General features: G+C 56.0%; 1 protein-coding gene across 1 annotated transcript in view; it reads right to left on the reverse strand.

Annotated features, from left to right (window-relative positions):
- The window catches only part of LOC141124070 (myosin-IIIb-like), a 137,372-nt gene that overhangs the window by 18,925 nt on the left and 99,995 nt on the right, over positions 1 to 18,452 (reverse strand). The window contains exons 18-25 of the mRNA XM_073612173.1: positions 17,809 to 17,928; positions 14,170 to 14,255; positions 13,888 to 13,935; positions 12,070 to 12,117; positions 11,904 to 11,995; positions 6,973 to 7,146; positions 6,451 to 6,566; positions 446 to 618 (exon numbers count right to left, since the gene is read on the reverse strand). Of these exons, the coding sequence (XP_073468274.1) occupies positions 446 to 618; positions 6,451 to 6,566; positions 6,973 to 7,146; positions 11,904 to 11,995; positions 12,070 to 12,117; positions 13,888 to 13,935; positions 14,170 to 14,255; positions 17,809 to 17,928 (857 nt within the window). The remainder of the gene's footprint in view (positions 1 to 445; positions 619 to 6,450; positions 6,567 to 6,972; positions 7,147 to 11,903; positions 11,996 to 12,069; positions 12,118 to 13,887; positions 13,936 to 14,169; positions 14,256 to 17,808; positions 17,929 to 18,452) is intronic.

The following is an 18,452-nucleotide window of genomic DNA, read 5'->3' on the forward strand; positions in this document are numbered from 1 at the left end:
CAGTCTACTCACATCCGGCCCCTTCACACTGCTATCCCCGCCCTCAGTCTACTCACATCCCGCCCCTTCCCACCGCTATCCCCGCCCTCAGTCTACTCACATCCCACCCCTTCACACTGCTATCCCCGCCCTCAGTCTACTCACATCCCGCCCCTTCACACTGCTATCCCCGCCCTCAGTCTACTCACATCCCGCCCCTTCCCACTGCTATCCCCGCCCTCAGTCTACTCACATCCCGCCCCTTCACACTGCTATCCCCGCCCTCAGTCTACTCACATCCCGCCCCTTCACACTGCTATCCCCGCCCTCAGTCTACTCACATCCCGCCCCTTCCCACTGCTATCCCCGCCCTCAGTCTACTCTCATCCCACCCCTTCCCACTGCTATCCCCGCCCTCAGTGAAAAGAAGTGTGGGAGGTGTATTATATGATCTGGGAGGTGCTACCTGCGTGATGTCATGCCGTACAGCCACGGAGGGAATTCTCCATCATCCAGCACTTTCTTGGCCTGCGTCTCTCTGAACCACACAATCGTCTTCCGTCGCTGAATCTGGCGCTTCTCCCCCTCCTCCGATTTCACAGACGGGACACGGTGAATGGCGTTATCAAAAGGTGAGAGCTGGAGAGGAAGAATACAAAATCAACGCTGACTGCTGCAACGGGCATAACCCTCCACATACCACGTCCAATCCCAACCGTGCCAACATAACCCTCAACATACCACGTCCAATCCCAACCGTGCCAACATAACCCTCAACATACCACGTCCAATCCCAACCGTGCCAACATAACCCTCAACATACCGCATCCAATCCCAACCGTGCCAACATAACCCTCAACATACCACGTCCAATCCCAACCGTGCCAACATAACCCTCAACATACCACGTCCAGTCCCAACCGTGCCAACATAACCCTCAACATACCACGTCCAATCCCAACCGTGCCAACATAACCCTCAACATACCACGTCCAATCCCAACCGTGCCAACATAACCCTCAACATACCGCAACCAATCCCAACCGTGCCAACATAACCCTCAACATACCACGTCCAATCCCAACCGTGCCAACATAACCCTCAACATACCGCGTACAATCCCAACCGTGCCAACATAACCCTCAACATACCGCGTCCAATCCCAACCGTGCCAACATAACCCTCAACATACCACGTCCAATCCCAACCGTGCCAAAATAACCCTCCACATACCACGTCCAATCCCAACTGTGCCAACATAACCCTCAACATACCACGTCCAATCCCAACCGTGCCAACATAACCCTCAACATACCGCGTCCAATCCCAACCGTGCCAACATAACCCTCAACATACCACGTCCAATCCCAACCGTGCCAAAATAACCCTCAACATACCGCGTCCAATCCCAACCGTGCCAACATAACCCTCAACACACCACCTCCAATCCCAACCGTGCCAACATAACCCTCAACATACCACGTCCAATCCCAACCGTGCCAAAATAACCCTCAACATACCACGTCCAATCCCAACCGTGCCAACATAACCCTCAACATACCACGTCCAATCCCAACCGTGCCAACATAACCCTCCACATACCACATCCAATCCCAACCTTGCCAACATAACCCTCAATACTCCACATCCAATCCCAACCGTGCCAACATAACCCTCCACATACCACGTCCAATCCCAACCGTGCCAACATAACCCTTCACATACCACATCCAATCCCAACCATGCCAACATAACCCTCAACATACCACGTCCAATCCCAACTGTGCCAACATAACCCTCAACAAACCACGTCCAATCCCAACCGTGCCAACATAACCCTCAACATACCACGTCCAATCCCAACCGTGCCAACATAACCCTCAACATACCACGTCCAATCCCAACATAACCCTCAACAAACCACGTCCAATCCCAACCGTGCCAACATAACCCTCCACATACTACGTCCAATCCCAACCGCGCCAACATAACCCTCAACAAACCACGTCCAATCCAAACTGTGCCAACATAACCCTCAACATACCACGTCCAATCCCAACCGTGCCAACATATCCCTCAATACTCCACGTCCAATCCCAACCGTGCCAACATAACCCTCCACATACCACGTCCAATCCCAACCGTGCCAACATAACCCTCCACATACCACGTCCAATCCCAACCGTGCCAACATAACCCTCAACAAACCACGTCCAATCCCAACCGTGCCAACATAACCCTCAACATACCATGTCCAATCCCAACCGTGCCAACATAACCCTCAACACACCACGTCCAATCCCAACCGTGCCAACATATCCCTCAATACTCCACGTCCAATCCCAACTGTGCCAACATAACCCTCAACATACCACGTCCAATCCCAACCATGCCAACATAACCCACAACACACCACGTCCAATCCCAACCGTGCCAACATATCCCTCAATACTCCACGTCCAATCCCAACTGTGCCAACATAACCCTCAACATACCACGTCCAATCCCAACTGTGCCAACATAACCCTCAACACACCACGTCCAATCCCAACCGTGCCAACATAACCCTCAACATACCACGTCCAATCCCAACCGTGCCAACATAACCCTCAACATACCACGTCCAATCCCAACTGTGCCAACATAACCATCAACACACCACGTCCAATCCCAACCGTGCCAACATAACCCTCAACATACCACGTCCAATCCTAATCGTGCCAACATACCACGTCCAATCCCAACAGTGTCAGCATATCCCTCCACATACCACGACCCATCCCAACTGTGCCAACATAACCCTCAACCTACCACGTCCAATCCCAACCGTGTCAACATAACCTTCAACCTACCACGTCCAATCCCAACCGTGCCAACATAACCCTCAACAAACCACGTCCAATCCCAACCGTGCCAAAATAACCCTCAACATACCACGTCCAATCCCAAATGTGCCAAATAGTCCTCACTGGACTGCGTCCAGTTCTACCGTATGTGTGCCAGCACAGCCCTCACTATACCATGTCCAGTCCCAACTATGCTTATATAAGCTGCATCACATCAAGTCCCAACCATGCTAACATAACCCTCCCCGGACTGCGTTCATTTCCCACTGACCAACATAACCCCCACTGTCCAGTCTCAACTGTGCCAACAAGGGCTCCTCTCCCTCCCCGACCCACTGTCACCAACGAGGTCTCCTCCTTCCCCGACCCATCGTCACCAACGAGGGCTCCTCCTTCCCCGACCCATCGTCACCAACGAGGGCTCCTCCTTCCCCGACCCACTGTCACCAACGAGGGCTCCTCCTTCCCCGACCCATCCTCACCAATGAGGGCTCCTCCTTCCCCGACCCACTGTCACCAATGAGGGCTCCTCCTTCCCCGACCCATCATCACCAATGAGGGCTCCTCCTTCCCCGACCCACTGTCACCAACGAGGGCTCCTCCTTCCCCGACCCATCCTCACCAATGAGGGCTCCTCCTTCCCCGACCCACTGTCACCAATGAGGGCTCCTCCTTCCCCGACCCATCGTCACCAACGAGGGCTCCTCCTTCCCCTATCCAGTGTCACCAACGAGGACTCCTCCTTCCCCGACCCACTGTCACCAATGAGGGCTCCTCCTTCCCCGACCCACTGTCACCAATGAGGGCTCCTCCTTCCCCGACCCATCGTCACCAACGAGGGCTCCTCCTTCCCCTATCCAGTGTCACCAACGAGGACTCCTCCTTCCCCGACCCACTGTCACCAATGAGGGCTCCTCCTTCCCCGACCCACTGTCACCAATGAGGGCTCCTCCTTCCCCGACCCACTGTCACCAATGAGGGCTCCTCCTTCCCCGACCCACTGTCACCAATGAGGGCTCCTCCTTCCCCGACCCACTGTCACCAATGAGGGCTCCTCCTTCCCCGACCCACTGTCACCAATGAGGGCTCCTCCTTCCCCGACCCACTGTCTCCAACGAGGGCTCCTCCTTCCCCGACCCACTGTCACCAATGAGGGCTCCTCCTTCCCCAACCCATCCTCACCAATGAGGGCTCCTCCTTCCCTGACCCACGGTCACCAACGAGGACTCCTCCTTCCCCGACCCACTGTCACCAATGAGGGCTCCTCCTTCCCCGACCCACTGTCACCAATGAGGGCTCCTCCTTCCCTGACTCACTGTCACCAACGAGGGCTCCTCCTTCCCCGACCCATCCTCACCAATGAGGGCTCCTCCTTCCCCGACCCACTGTCACCAATGAGGGCTCCTCCTTCCCCGACCCACTGTCACCAATGAGGGCTCCTCCTTCCCCGACCCACTGTCACCAACGAGGGCTCCTCCTTCCCCGACCCACTGTCACCAACGAGGACTCCTCTTTCCCTGACCCACTGTCACCAATGAGGGCTCCTCCTTCCCCGACCCACTGTCACCAACGAGGACTCCTCCTTCCCCGACCCACTGTCACCAACGAGGACTCCTCCTTCCCTGACCCACTGTCACCAATGAGGGCTCCTCCTTCCCCGACCCACTGTCACCAACGAGGGCTCCTCCTTCCCCGACCCACTGTCACCAACGAGGACTCCTCCTTCCCCGACCCATCCTCACCAATGAGGGCTCCTCCTTCCCCGACCCACTGTCACCAACGAGGGCTCCTCCTTCCCCGACCCACTGTCACCAACGAGGGCTCCTCCTTCCCCGACCCATCCTCACCAATGAGGGCTCCTCCTTCCCCGACCCACTGTCACCAACGAGGGCTCCTCCTTCCCCGACCCATCCTCACCAATGAGGACTCCTCCTTCCCTGACCCACGGTCACCAACGAGGACTCCTCCTTCCCCGACCCACTGTCACCAATGAGGGCTCCTCCTTCCCCGACCCACTGTCACCAACGAGGGCTCCTCCTTCCCCGACCCACTGTCACCAACGAGGACTCCTCCTTCCCTGACCCACTGTCACCAACGAGGACTCCTCCTTCCCTGACCCATCCTCACCAATGAGGGCTCCTCCTTCCCCGACCCATCCTCACCAATGAGGGCTCCTCCTTCCCTGACCCACTGTCACCAACGAGGGCTCCTCCTTCCCCGACCCATCGTCACCAACGAGGACTCCTCCTTCCCTGACCCACTGTCACCAATGAGGGCTCCTCCTTCCCCGACCCACTGTCACCAATGAGGGCTCCTCCTTCCCCGACCCATCGTCACCAACGAGGACTCCTCCTTCCCTGACCCACTGTCACCAATGAGGGCTCCTCCTTCCCCGACCCACTGTCACCAACGAGGGCTCCTCCTTCCCCGACCCACTGTCACCAACGATGTCTCCTCCTTACCCGACCAATCGTCACCAACGAGGTCTCCTCCTTACCCGACCAATCGTCACCAAGGAGGGCTCCTCCTTCCCCGATCCAGCATCACTGAGGGCTCCTCCTTCCCCGACCCATTGTCACCAACGAGGGCTCCTCCTTCCCCGACCCATCGTCACCAACGAGGGCTCCTCCTTCCCCAACCCATCCTCACCAAGGGCTCCTCCTTCCCTGACCTATCCTCACCAACAAGGGCTCCTCCTTCCCTGACTCATCCTCAGGACCCGCACACCAGGGTTGGGGGGGTCACAGCCGCACACCAGGGTCAGGGGGGTCCCAGCCGCACACCAGGGTCGGGGGGACCCAGCCCTTCAATAGTGAGGCCTCCACCCACTATGACCCACCTGCACCAGTGAGACATCTTCCTACCCCAGCAAGGTCCCCTCCAATCCTGACCCATTATCACCAATGAACCTTCTCCAACCGTGACCTTTCCTCAGAGAGGCCTTCTACTACAGGATCCATCCTCATCTGTGAGGTTTTACCATACCCTGACCTGTCATCAGCAAAGCTGTCTTCCACCCCAACCAATCTTTACCAGTAAGAAATCCTCTTCCCACCATGACCCATTCTTATCAGTGAATCTTCCTTCTACCCTGACCCATCGTCAAAAGTGAGGCCTCCTCCCAAGTTTGACCCGCCTGCACAAGTAAAGCCTCTTCACACCTGAACCCATCCTCACTAGCAAGACCTCATCTTGCCATGTCCCACTTGCACAAGTAGCCCTTCTCCCACCCTGACCTACTACCGAAACCTACAACCTACTCCAACCACAGCACCATTGGGGCCACCACACACTCTGACCTGTCCTCACCAAAGAGGCCTCCTCCCACCCTGGCATGTGTGCACCATTTAAGCCTCCTCTCCTCTAGGCCTGTACACACCAGCAGGGCATCCTGCCATCTTGCCCTCCCCTTCCCAGTAATATAGGCTTTTCTTCCCTCCACTGACAAGACTGATTGGCTCAGCCCTGTCACATGGCATGCTCCTCCATAGCTGAAGTAATGGTTATTTCCTTGGTGCTGAATGGAGGATGGGGAAATGAAGGAAAGGTGAATAGAATGGGGGAGGAGAACCTAAAAAACCTCCGCATGGAGAACCCAAAATCCTATGAGAAGACATTTCTATACCTGGATGAGAGTGCTGCGAGGGCGAGGCACCGGTGGCTCCATTGAGGCGTCTTCTGACTTTATCCATACTGGAGGCAGCCTCTTCCGGGGAATAGGAACGGGGCGCATGGCGGATTCTGAGAGAAGAAGATGTAAATGACGTGGCCATATATGATGTATACAACCAATGTGCAGCCATACGGCATGAAGACAACATGGAGGATCAGCAGAGAATTACAGAGCTGAGGCATGACCACTGAAGGCACATGCTAATCAAGTGGACCTGTCACTTCACAGCTTACAATGTGTGCCCCGCCCCCCTCCAGCATACAGCAGGTGATTGGCAGCCTCAGCTCTGCATGTTTTCCTATGAGTGTGTGTGTAGAGGGGATGTATCAATTCACTCCACTCAGGTCTCAGATAACACTCAGCCCCTTACAACCCATACAGAGAATAATCTCTGACTAATCACATATATTACATGTTCCAGGTGGGGTCACATGACAGGCGGTATTACAATACATGTTCCAGGAAGTCACTTACTCTGGGCCTCCAGTTCCCGCACTCTGGCACGCTCTCGTTCTTGCTCTCGCTCACGCTCTCGTTCTCGCTCTCGTTCTCGCTCTCGTTCCTCTTCTTCTCTTTTTTGTTTCTCTTGAATCTTCAATTCCTCTAAAAGTTTCTGGTAAACCCGGTGGCATCGGAGCCCCTTGTAGCCTACATGGAGAGAGATGAGGACATTTAGAAATCCCACCATCTTCCCAGAGATTAGAGGAGGCATCACCACCAGGGGCAACACTGAGATCAGTACTGGGGTCAGCACCACTTCACGACCAGGTGTCACCACTGGTCAGGGTTGGGGTCAGGACCACTTCAGAACCAGGTGTCACGACTGGTTCAGAAACGGGGCAGGTCAGCACCACTTCAGGACCAGGTGTCACCACTGGTTCAAGTACATTGCACCACTTCAGGACCAGGTGTCACCGCTGGTTCAGGTACATTGCACCACTTTAGGATTAGGTGTCACCGCTGGTTCAAGTACATTGCACCACTTTAGGATCAGGTGTCACCTCTGGTTCAGATACATTGCACCACTTTAGGATTAGGTGTCACCGCTGGTTCAAGTACATTGCACCACTTTAGGATCAGGGTGTCACCTCTGGTTCAGGTACATTGCACCACTTTAGGTTGAGGTGTCACTGCTGGTTCAAGTACATTGCACCACTATAGGATCAGGTGCCACCGCTGGTTCAAGTACATTGCACCACTTTAGGATCAGGGTGTCACTGCTGGTTCAAGTACATTGCACCACTTTAGGATCAGGTGTCACCTCTAGTTCAAGTACATTGCACCACTTTAGGATCAGGTGTCACCTCTGGTTCAGGTACATTGCACCACTTTAGGATCAGGTGTCACCGCTGGTTCAGGTACATTGAACCACTTTAGGATCAGGTGTCACCACTGGTTCAAGTACATTGCACCACTTTAGGATCAGGTGTCACCTCTGGTTCAGGTACATTGCACCACTTTAGGATCAGGTGTCACCGCTGGTTCAGGTACATTGAACCACTTTAGGATCAGGTGTCACCACTGGTTCAAGTACATTGCACCACTTTAGGATCAGGTGTAACCGCTGGTTTAATTACATTGCACCACTTTAGGATCAGGTGTCACCACTGGTTCAAGTACATTGCACCACTTTAGGATCAGGTGTCACCGCTGGTTCAAGCACATTGCACCACTTTAGGATTAGGTGTCACTGCTGGTTCAAGTACATTGCACCACTTTAGGATCAGGTGTCACCTCTGGTTCAGGTACATTGCACCACTTTAGGATTAGGTGTCACTGCTGGTTCAAGTACATTGCACCACTTTAGGATTAGGTGTCATTGCTGGTTCAAGTACATTGCACCACTTTAGGATCAGGTGTCACCTCTGGTTCAGGTACATTGCACCACTTTAGGATTAGGTGTCACCGCTGGTTCAAGTACATTGCACCACTTTAGGATCAGGTGTCACCGCTGGTTCAAGTACATTGCACCACTTTAGGATTAGGTGTCACTGCTGGTTCAAGTACATTGCACCACTTTAGGATTAGGTGTCACCGCTGGTTCAAGTACATTGCACCACTTTAGGATTAGGTGTCACTGCTGGTTCAAGTACATTGCACCACTTCAGGACCAGGTGTCACCGCTGGTTCAAGTACATTGCACCACTTTAGGATCAGGTGTCACTGCTGGTTCAAGTACATTGCACCACTTTAGGATCAGGTGTCACCGCTGGTTCAAGTACATTGCACCACTTTAGGATCAGGTGTCACCGCTGGTTCAGGTACATTGCACCACTATAGGATCAGGTGTCACCGCTGGTTCAAGTACATTGCACCACTTTAGGATCAGGTGTCACCGCTGGTTCAAGTACATTGCACCACTTTAGGATCAGGTGTCACCGCTGGTTCAAGTGTATTGCACCACTTTAGGATTAGGTGTCACCTCTGGTTCAGGTATATTGCACCACTTTAGGATTAGGTGTCACCGCTGGTTCAGGATCCGGGTCAGAACCACTTTAAGACCAGGTGTCACCACTAATTCAGGTACACGGGGGGGGGGTCAGCACCACCAGGTGTCACCATTGGTTCAGAAATGGGTCTGCATTGCTTTAGGATCAGTTTGGAATTAGGATCAGCACCACTTCAGGATCGGGGTGATTTGGGATTGGGAGTTAGTATTGCTTTGGGGTCAGAATGGGGTCAGGGGTCACCACCAGCTCGGTATTTAAGGACAATGGAGGGATCATGGGTCAGTTTGGTATCAGTGGTCAGTGTTGGTTCTGGATTAGGGGGGTCACCACATGTTCGGAATTGGAGTCAGTACCACTTCAGGGTCATAGGTCAGTTTTAGATCAGGGGTCAGGGGCAGAGCGAAGTCACAGTCACTATTGGTTTGGGGGTCAGCAACACTTCAGGACCATGGATCATTTTAGGATTCAGCAATGGTGGTGGGGCGGAAGCAGTGATCCAATCAGCACTGTTGGAGGCAGTAGAGGTGGGGGTCAGTGCTAGAATCAACACTTGTGGGGGCGGGGTCAGTGCTAGAATCAACACTTGTGGGGGCGGGGTCAGTTGTAGAATCAGCATTGGTGGGAGCACTGGGGGCGGGGTCAGTGTTAGTATTGGTGGGATCGCTGGGGGTGGAGTCAGTGTCTGCATTGGTGGGATCGCTGGGGGTGGGGTCAGTGTTAGTATTGGTGGGATCGCTGGGGGCGGGGTCAGTGTTAGCATTGGTGGGAGCACTGGGGGCGGGGTCAGTGTTAGTATTGGTGGGAGCACTGGGGGTGGAGTCAGTGTTAGTATTGGTGGGATCGCTGGGGGTGGAGTCAGTGTCTGCATTGGTGGGATCGCTGGGGGTGGGGTCAGTGTTAGTATTGGTGGGAGCACTGGGGGCGGGGTCAGTGTCTGCATTGGTGGGATCGCTGGGGGTGGGGTCAGTGTTAGCATTGGTGGGAGCACTGGGGGCGGGGTCAGTGTTAGTATTGGTGGGAGCACTGGGGGCGGGGTCAGTGTCTGCATTGGTGGGATCGCTGGGGGTGGGGTCAGTGTTAGTATTGGTGGGAGCACTGGGGGTGGGGTCAGTGTTAGTATTGGTGGGATCGCTGGGGGTGGAGTCAGTGTTAGCATTGGTGGGAGCACTGGGGGCGGGGTCAGTGTTAGTATTGGTGGGATCGCTGGGGGTGGGGTCAGTGTTAGTATTGGTGGGATCGCTGGGGGCGGGGTCAGTGTTTGTATTGGTGGGATCGCTGGGGGTGGGGTCAGTGTTAGTATTGGTGGGATCGCTGGGGGTGGGGTCAGTGTTAGTATTGGTGGGATCGCTGGGGGTGGAGTCAGTGTCTGCATTGGTGGGATCGCTGGGGGTGGGGTCAGTGTTAGTATTGGTGGGATCGCTGGGGGTGGAGTCAGTGTCTGCATTGGTGGGATCGCTGGGGGTGGAGTCAGTGTCTGCATTGGTGGGATCGCTGGGGTGGGGTCAGTGTTAGTATTGGTGGGATCGCTGGGGGCGGGGTCAATGTTAGTATTGGTGGGAGCACTGGGGGCGGGGTCAGTGTTAGTATTGGTGGGATCGCTGGGGGCGGGGTCAGTGTTAGTATTGATGCCATCGCTGGGGGCGGGGTCAGTGTTAGTATTGATGCCATCGCTGGGGGCGGGGTCAGTGTTAGTATTGATGCCATCGCTGGGGGCGGGGTCAGTGTTAGTATTGATGCCATCGCTGGGGGCGGAGTCAGTGTTAGTATTGGTGGGAGCACTGGGGGCGGGGTCAGTGTTAGTATTAGTGGGATCGCTGGGGGTGGGGTCAGTGTCTTTATTGGTGGGATCGCTGGGGGTGGGGTCAGTGTCTTTATTGGTGGGATCGCTGGGGGTGGGGTCAGTGTCTTTATTGGTGGGATCGCTGGGGGTGGGGTCAGTGTCTGTATTGGTGGGATCGTTGGGGGTGGGGTCAGTGTTAGTATTGGTGGGATCGTTGGGGGTGGGGTCAGTGTTAGTATTGGTGGGAGCACTGGGGGCGGGGTCAGTGTTAGTATTGGTGGGATCGCTGGGGGTGGGGTCAGTGTCTGTATTGGTGGGATCGTTGGGGGTGGGGTCAGTGTTAGTATTGGTGGGAGCACTGGGGGCGGGGTCAGTGTTAGTATTGGTGGGATCGCTGGGGGTGGGGTCAGTGTTAGTATTGGTGGGATCGCTGGGGGTGGGGTCAGTGTCTGTATTGGTGGGATCGCTGGGGGTGGGGTCAGTGTTAGTATTGATGCCATCGCTGGGGGCGGAGTCAGTGTTAGTATTGGTGGGATCGCTGGGGGCGGGGTCAGTGTTAGTATTGATGCCATCGCTGGGGGCAGGGTCAGTGTTAGTATTGGTGGGATCGCTGGGGGCAGGGTCAGTGTTAGTATTGGTGGGATCGCTGGGGGCGGGGTCAGTGTTAGTATTGGTGGGATCGCTGGGGGCGGGGTCAGTGTTAGTATTGGTGGGAGCACTGGGGGCGGAGTCAGTGTTAGTATTGGTGGGATCGCTGGGGGCGGGGTCAGTGTCTGCATTGGTGGGAGCACTGGGGGCGGAGTCAGTGTTAGTATTGGTGGGAGCGCTGGGGGTGGGGTCAGTGTTAGTATTGGTGGGATCGCTGGGGGTGGGGTCAGTGTTAGTATTGGTGGGATCGCTGGGGGCGGGGTCAGTGTTAGTATTGGTGGGATCGCTGGGGGCGGGGTCAGTGTCTGCATTGGTGGGAGCACTGGGGGCGGAGTCAGTGTTAGTATTGGTGGGATCGCTGGGGGCGGGGTCAGTGTTTGTATTGGTGGGATCGCTGGGGGCGGGGTCAGTGTTAGTATTGATGCCATCGCTGGGGGCGGGGTCACGCTCATCATATATCCTCCCAATAGGGTTCCAGCATTTTCAGCACCAATGATAAGTGACGTCACCCGTCGGCCATAACTCACACTTCTGGATCTTGGTGGCGGCCTGCTGGAGTCTCAGCTGTTGTTGGTTCAGCTCATCTTGGTGCCAATATTTGAAGAAGAGTCGGGAAGACCTGTGAGGGGGAAGGGTGAGCCAATCATCTGATATCAGCACTTCTGGGGTAAAACCTCATCCAGGAGCACTTACCCACACTGCCAGTCCCGGAGCGCCACCTTCTGTAGAATGTTCACACAGCTGCGGGACAAAGAGTGACATACGTGTCAGGGGTCACAGCCGCACACCAGGGTCAGGGGTCACAGCCGCACACCAGGGTCAGGGGTCACAGCCGCACACCGGGGTCAGGGGTCACAGCCGCACACCGGGGTCAGGGGTCACAGCCGCACACCGGGGTCGGGGGGGTCACAGCCGCATGTCGGGGGGTCACAGCCGCACACCAGGGTCAGAGGTCACAGCCGCACACCGGGGTCAGGGGTCGCAGCCGCACACCGGGGTCAGGGGTCGCAGCCGCACACCGGGGTCAGGGGTCGCAGCCGCACACCGGGGTCAGGGGTCGCAGCCGCACACCGGGGTCGGGGGGGGTCACAGCCGCACGTCGGGGGGTCACAGCCGCACGTCGGGGGGTCACAGCCGCACACCGGGGGGTCACAGCCGCACACCGGGGGGTCACAGCCGCACACCGGGGGGTCACAGCCGCACACCGGGGGGGTCGCAGCCGCACACCGGGGGGGTCGCAGCCGCACACCGGGGGGGTCACAGCCGCACACCGGGGGGTCACAGCCGCACACCGGGGGGTCACAGCCGCACACCGGGGTCAGGGGGGGTCACAGCCGCACACCGGGGTCAGGGGGGGTCACAGCCGCACACCGGGGTCAGGGGGGGTCACAGCCGCACACCGGGGTCAGGGGGGGTCACAGCCGCACACCGGGGTCAGGGGGGGTCACAGCCGCACACCGGGGTCAGGGGGGGGTCACAGCCGCACACCGGGGTCAGGGGGGGTCACAGCCGCACACCAGGGTCAGGGGGGGGTCACAGCCGCACACCGGGGTCAGGGGGGTCACAGCCGCACGTGGGGGGGTCACAGCTGCACACCGGGGTCGCAGCCGCACACCGGGGTCAGGGGTCACAGCCGCACACCGGGGTCAGGGGTCACAGCCGCACACCGGGGTCAGGGGTCGCAGCCGCACACCGGGGTCAGGGGTCGCAGCCGCACACCGGGGTCAGGGGTTGCAGCCGCACACCGGGGTCGGGGGGGGTCACAGCCGCACGTCGGGGGGTCACAGCCGCACACCGGGGGGTCACAGCCGCACACCGGGGGGGTCGCAGCCGCACACCGGGGGGGTCACAGCCGCACACCGGGGGGTCACAGCCGCACACCGGGGGGTCACAGCCGCACACCGGGGTCAGGGGGGGTCACAGCCGCACACCGGGGTCAGGGGGGGTCACAGCCGCACACCGGGGTCAGGGGGGGTCACAGCCGCACACCGGGGTCAGGGGGGGTCACAGCCGCACACCGGGGTCAGGGGGGGTCACAGCCGCACACCGGGGTCAGGGGGGGTCACAGCCGCACACCGGGGTCAGGGGGGGTCACAGCCGCACACCGGGGTCAGGGGGGGTCACAGCCGCACACCGGGGTCAGGGGGGTCACAGCCGCACACCGGGGTCAGGGGGGGTCACAGCCGCACACCAGGGTCAGGGGGGGGTCACAGCCGCACACCGGGGTCAGGGGGGTCACAGCCGCACGTGGGGGGGGTCACAGCCGCACACCGGGGTCGCAGCCGCACACCGGGGTCAGGGGTCGCAGCCGCACACCGGGGTCAGGGGTCGCAGCCGCACACCGGGGTCAGGGGTCGCAGCCGCACACCGGGGTCAGGGGTCGCAGCCGCACACCAGGGTCAGGGGTCACAGCCGCACACCAGGGTCAGGGGTCACAGCCGCACACCAGGGTCAGGGGTCACAGCCGCACACCGGGGTCAGGGGTCACAGCCACACACTGGACGCACTCACCTCTCTTTACTGACCGGCACTTTGGGGGTGAGAAGGAAGATTCCGTACCTGGAGAGGAAAGAATAGAATTATTCCTGGATTAGGACAGGAGACCTTCCACCATTCCCCTCATCCAATCACTGCACTGGAAATATGGAGGAGGTATAGATGACATCATGGGAGGCGGAGTCAGACTGATCTCCTTTTCTTGTCTGAAAGTTTATGAAGATTTTTGATTATTTATATCAAATATTATTCTAAAAAATAAACATTTAATAGTTTTCAGGAAACTCGGACATTTACCTCTCCACAAATTCCTGGAATGTAGGTCGCCATGAGAAGCCACCTTTCCGGATCCGCAGTGTCTCCATCAAACCGTTATACCGCAGCTGAAATAGAGGAAGACATATTACATGGTATATCCAGTAGTAGTTAGTCTCATGTATATTGAGGTCATGGTGGATCTAGTAGTAGCTGGTCTCACGGTCATGGTGGATCTAGTAGCAGTTGGTCTCACGGTCATGGTGGATCTAGTTGTAGCTGGTCTCACGGTCATGGTGGATCTAGTAGTAGTTGGTCTCAGTCATGGTGGATCTAGTAGTAGTTGGTCTCACGGGCATAGTGGATCTAGTAGTAGTTGGTCTCCCGGTCATGGTGGATCTAGTAGTAGTTGGTCTCCCGGTCATGGTGGATCTAGTAGTAGTTGGTCTCACGGTATATCTAGTAGTAGTTGTACTCATAGTCATGGTAGATATAGTAGTAGTTGTCCTCATGGTAGATATAGTAGTAGTTAGTCTCACGGTATATCTAGTAGTAGTTGGTCTTACGGTCATGGTGGAACTAGTAGTAGTTGGTCTCATGGTCATGGTGGATCTAGTAGTAGCTGGTCTCACGGTCATGGTGGATCTAGTAGTAGTTGGTCTCAGTCATGGTGGATCCAGTAGTAGTTGGTCTCACGGTCATGGTGGATCTAGTAGTAGTTGGTCTCAGTCATGGTGGATCTAGTAGTAGTTGGTCTCATGGTCATGGTGGATCTAGTAGTAGCTGGTCTCACGGTCATGGTGGATCCAGTAGTAGTTGGTCTCACGGTATATCTAGTAGTAGTTGTACTCATAGTCATGGTAGATATAGTAGTAGTTGTCCTCATGGTAGATATAGTAGTAGTTAGTCTCACGGTATATCAAGTAGTAGTTGGTCTTACGGTCATGGTGGAACTAGTAGTAGTTGGTCTCATGGTCATGGTGGCTCTAGTAGTAGTTTTTCTCATGGTCATTGTGGATTTAGTAGTAGTTAGTCTCACGGTCATGGTAGATCTAGTAGTAGTTGCTCTCATGGACATGGTGGATCTATTAGTAGTTGGTCTTATGTATCCAGGTCATGGTAGATCTAGTAGTAGTTGGTCACATCCAGTTGGACTTGTTTTGACTTTTCCTCAGTTTGTGATTTGGGGTGATTAGGCTCAGTATGGTAGATACATATTATTAAGTTGTCTTAGTCTGAACTGTATTTTAGGGCAGGGCAGCCCACTTTTATTAAGTGAGATTAAAGCAAAGTTCAACACAAAGTTTCTCATGCGGGGATATCAGCTTCACAAAGCAAAACAAGAATCTGAAAATGCTGAGTCACCTGGCTCTCTTCTCCTCTTACCAGTCCCTCTGACTATCACTTAGCTGTCCAGGTTGTCTTGGCTCACTCAGCCTCGGTTACAGCACCTGGCTGCATGGGCCCACTCCTGGCCTCTAGACACGGGTTCTTCTGACAGACCGAATCCTCTCACTCCTCTGAGACTTACAGATTCCTTCAAGTCCCCCAGACTCTCCTAGTCTCCTCAGCTATCCCATCTCTCAGTCCAATGGGCATGGAATCTCTCAAGCCTGGAGCCCCTTTGCCTCCATACAGGATCACACCCAGTCTTCAAATGGGAGAACACCCCCCTTATGGCTGGAGCTCAGGGCTATCTTCAGGCTGGAGGCTCGGGGCTAGCCTCAGGCTGGAGGCTCGGGGCTAGCCTCAGGCTGGAGGCTCGGGGCTAGCCTCAGGCTGGAGGCTCGGGGCTAGCCTCAGGCTGGAGGCTCGGGGCTAGCCTCAGGCTGGAGGCTCGGGGCTAGCCTCAGGCTGGAGGCTCGGGGCTATCCTCAGGCTGGAGGCTCGGGGCTATCCTCAGGCTGGAGGCTCGGGGCTATCCTCAGGCTGGAGGCTCGGAGCTATCCTCAGGCTGGAGGCTCGGAGCTATCCTCAGGCTGGAGGCTCGGAGCTATCCTCAGGCTGGAGGCTCGGGCTTTCCTCAGGCTTGAGGCTCAAAGCTATCCTCAGGCTTGAGGCTCAAAGCTATCCTCAGGCTGGAGGCTCGGGGCTATCCTCAGGCTGGAGGCTCAAAGCTATGCTCAGGCTGGAGGCTCAAAGCTATTCTCAGGCTTATAAGGAACTTGCACACCTGTACACTCACACAGGCTACATGCCTCCAGCAAAACCCAGATACAGGACCTTCCCACCCAAAACACATTGGAACCTTCAAACCCTGGGCCCCGGTCTGGGATAACAAAACCTAGAGAAACAGAAATGCGTCTCTCTCCACTCTTAACCAATACTCTGGTGATTCCTAGTCTGAGAAATCTGCATCCTTTCCATATCCATTTCCTGAACTCACACCATGGCCAGGCTTCCTAATGAGTGTTCGGAACATCCCCCAACATATTTATCCACACAGGTGACACCGATGCCTTCATCTAATCACCATGGAAAGGCAGATTCAAGAACAGGATAGGAGGTGTAAACATTGTGGAGCCCCTCCCCGTTCTAGTTCCATCATCCCCATCCTTGGTGTCAGGAAGTCTGCACAGGTGTTAATCCTTTGATTGACATGGATGAAAGTGTGAGTTATCATTACGTCACCAGGGTGGGCGCATTACACCAGCATTATAGGTGGAAGACAGATGGCGTTGAAGGCCCCGCCCCTGTTCAGGGATAAATGTTCCAGTATGATATAGATGGCCTCTTTCTTTAAGTCAGTTGTCCTCTCTGTACAAAACGTGACTCCAGAGTCTTGGAAAAAGGTCCTTCTCCCTTTAAGAAGACTGACGTGTTTTCCTAACACTCTGGGCTGAATCTACCAAACATCCCATCCCAATGTCCTTCCACCCCAGCAATACAGAGAGACTCCTGGACATCCAGAAGACCCCACACCAACACAAGGAAGGGACCCCACACCAACACAAGGAAGGGACCCCCTATATGCAGTGCAAGAAGGAATACAAAGACCTGTATATTGGGGGGCGCAAAACAAACTGCTCGACATATGAGGATGGACTTTCTACACCTGGAGGAAAAGGGACATTCTTCCAGGATAGTGAGGTGCACATTTTGGACAGAGAGGACAGCTAGTTCTATACCCCTACTTAGCTAAATCCCTCCCCCTTCACCTGGCTGAGCCCCTCCCCCTTCACCAAACTCACCCCCTCCACATGGCTGAGCTCCTCATTTCAGTGTCAGCCTCCCTCACCCCAGCACTGGGCACCTCGGTCCCCTCTTCCTCTGGAATGAAGACCAGGACCCCTTGCAAGGAAGGTCCAGTTAGTTCCAGGAGATCAGTGCGGGGACAAGCGTGTTCCCATTATAACGGGGGTGACAACAGGGAGTGCATTACCACGCATGCGCTCAGCGGTCTACCTTCCCATGTAGGAGGAGTCATGTGACCTTGGCCTTCTCATACCAGTAATTGGTTGTTCTTGGTTTGCTCTCCTGCCGCCTGAATTGGTACCTCGGTGGGTATCCTGTCACCTACCGGCCTCCACAGGTCCCATACTACCGGCACATATCGGCACTCCGTGTTCTGACATTCCATGGTGTCACCTGCAGAGGTAATACATGTGGGGGGGGCAGGAACCCCCCCCATCGATTCAGTCTCCCCTCCCCTCACCCCAGCACAGCCCCTCCCTCTCTCACCTGTCTCAGCACCTCCTCGGGATTGAAGACTCCGGGCAGCTTCTCATTGTTGGGTTTAATGCAGCGGATGAAGTGTGGAGAGGCGGAATACATCTTCTCCATCAGAATACCCAGAGAGCGCTATGGAGACCAGAGAGTGCAAAGTGAGACCCCGCCCACTGCACCAACAGACCCCACCTATTGCACTGACCCACCCACTGTACGAATAGACCCTACCCATTGAACTGACCCATCCACCACACTAAGAGACCCTACACATTGCACTGACCCTCCCACTGAGCCAAGAGACCCCGCCCACAGCACTGACCCGCCAACTGTGCCAAGAGACCCCACCTACTGACCCAAGACACCCCACCCACTGACTCGCCCACTGCACCAAGAGACCCCACCTACTACACTGACCCACTCACTGCACCAAGAGACCCCGCCCACTGCACTGACCCTCCCACTGAGCCAAGAGACCCCGCCCACTAAGCCAAGAGACCCCGCCCACAGCACTGACCCGCCAACTGTGCCAAAAGACCCCACAAACTGCACTGACCCAAGATACCCCACCCACTGACCCGCCCACTGCACCAAGAGATCCCACCTACTGCACTGACCCACTCACTGCACCAAGAGACCCCGCCCACTGCACTTAACCG

This window comes from Aquarana catesbeiana, linkage group LG01 (genome assembly GCF_042186555.1).
Source record: "Aquarana catesbeiana isolate 2022-GZ linkage group LG01, ASM4218655v1, whole genome shotgun sequence".
In the NCBI taxonomy this organism is placed as follows: domain Eukaryota; kingdom Metazoa; phylum Chordata; class Amphibia; order Anura; family Ranidae; genus Aquarana; species Aquarana catesbeiana.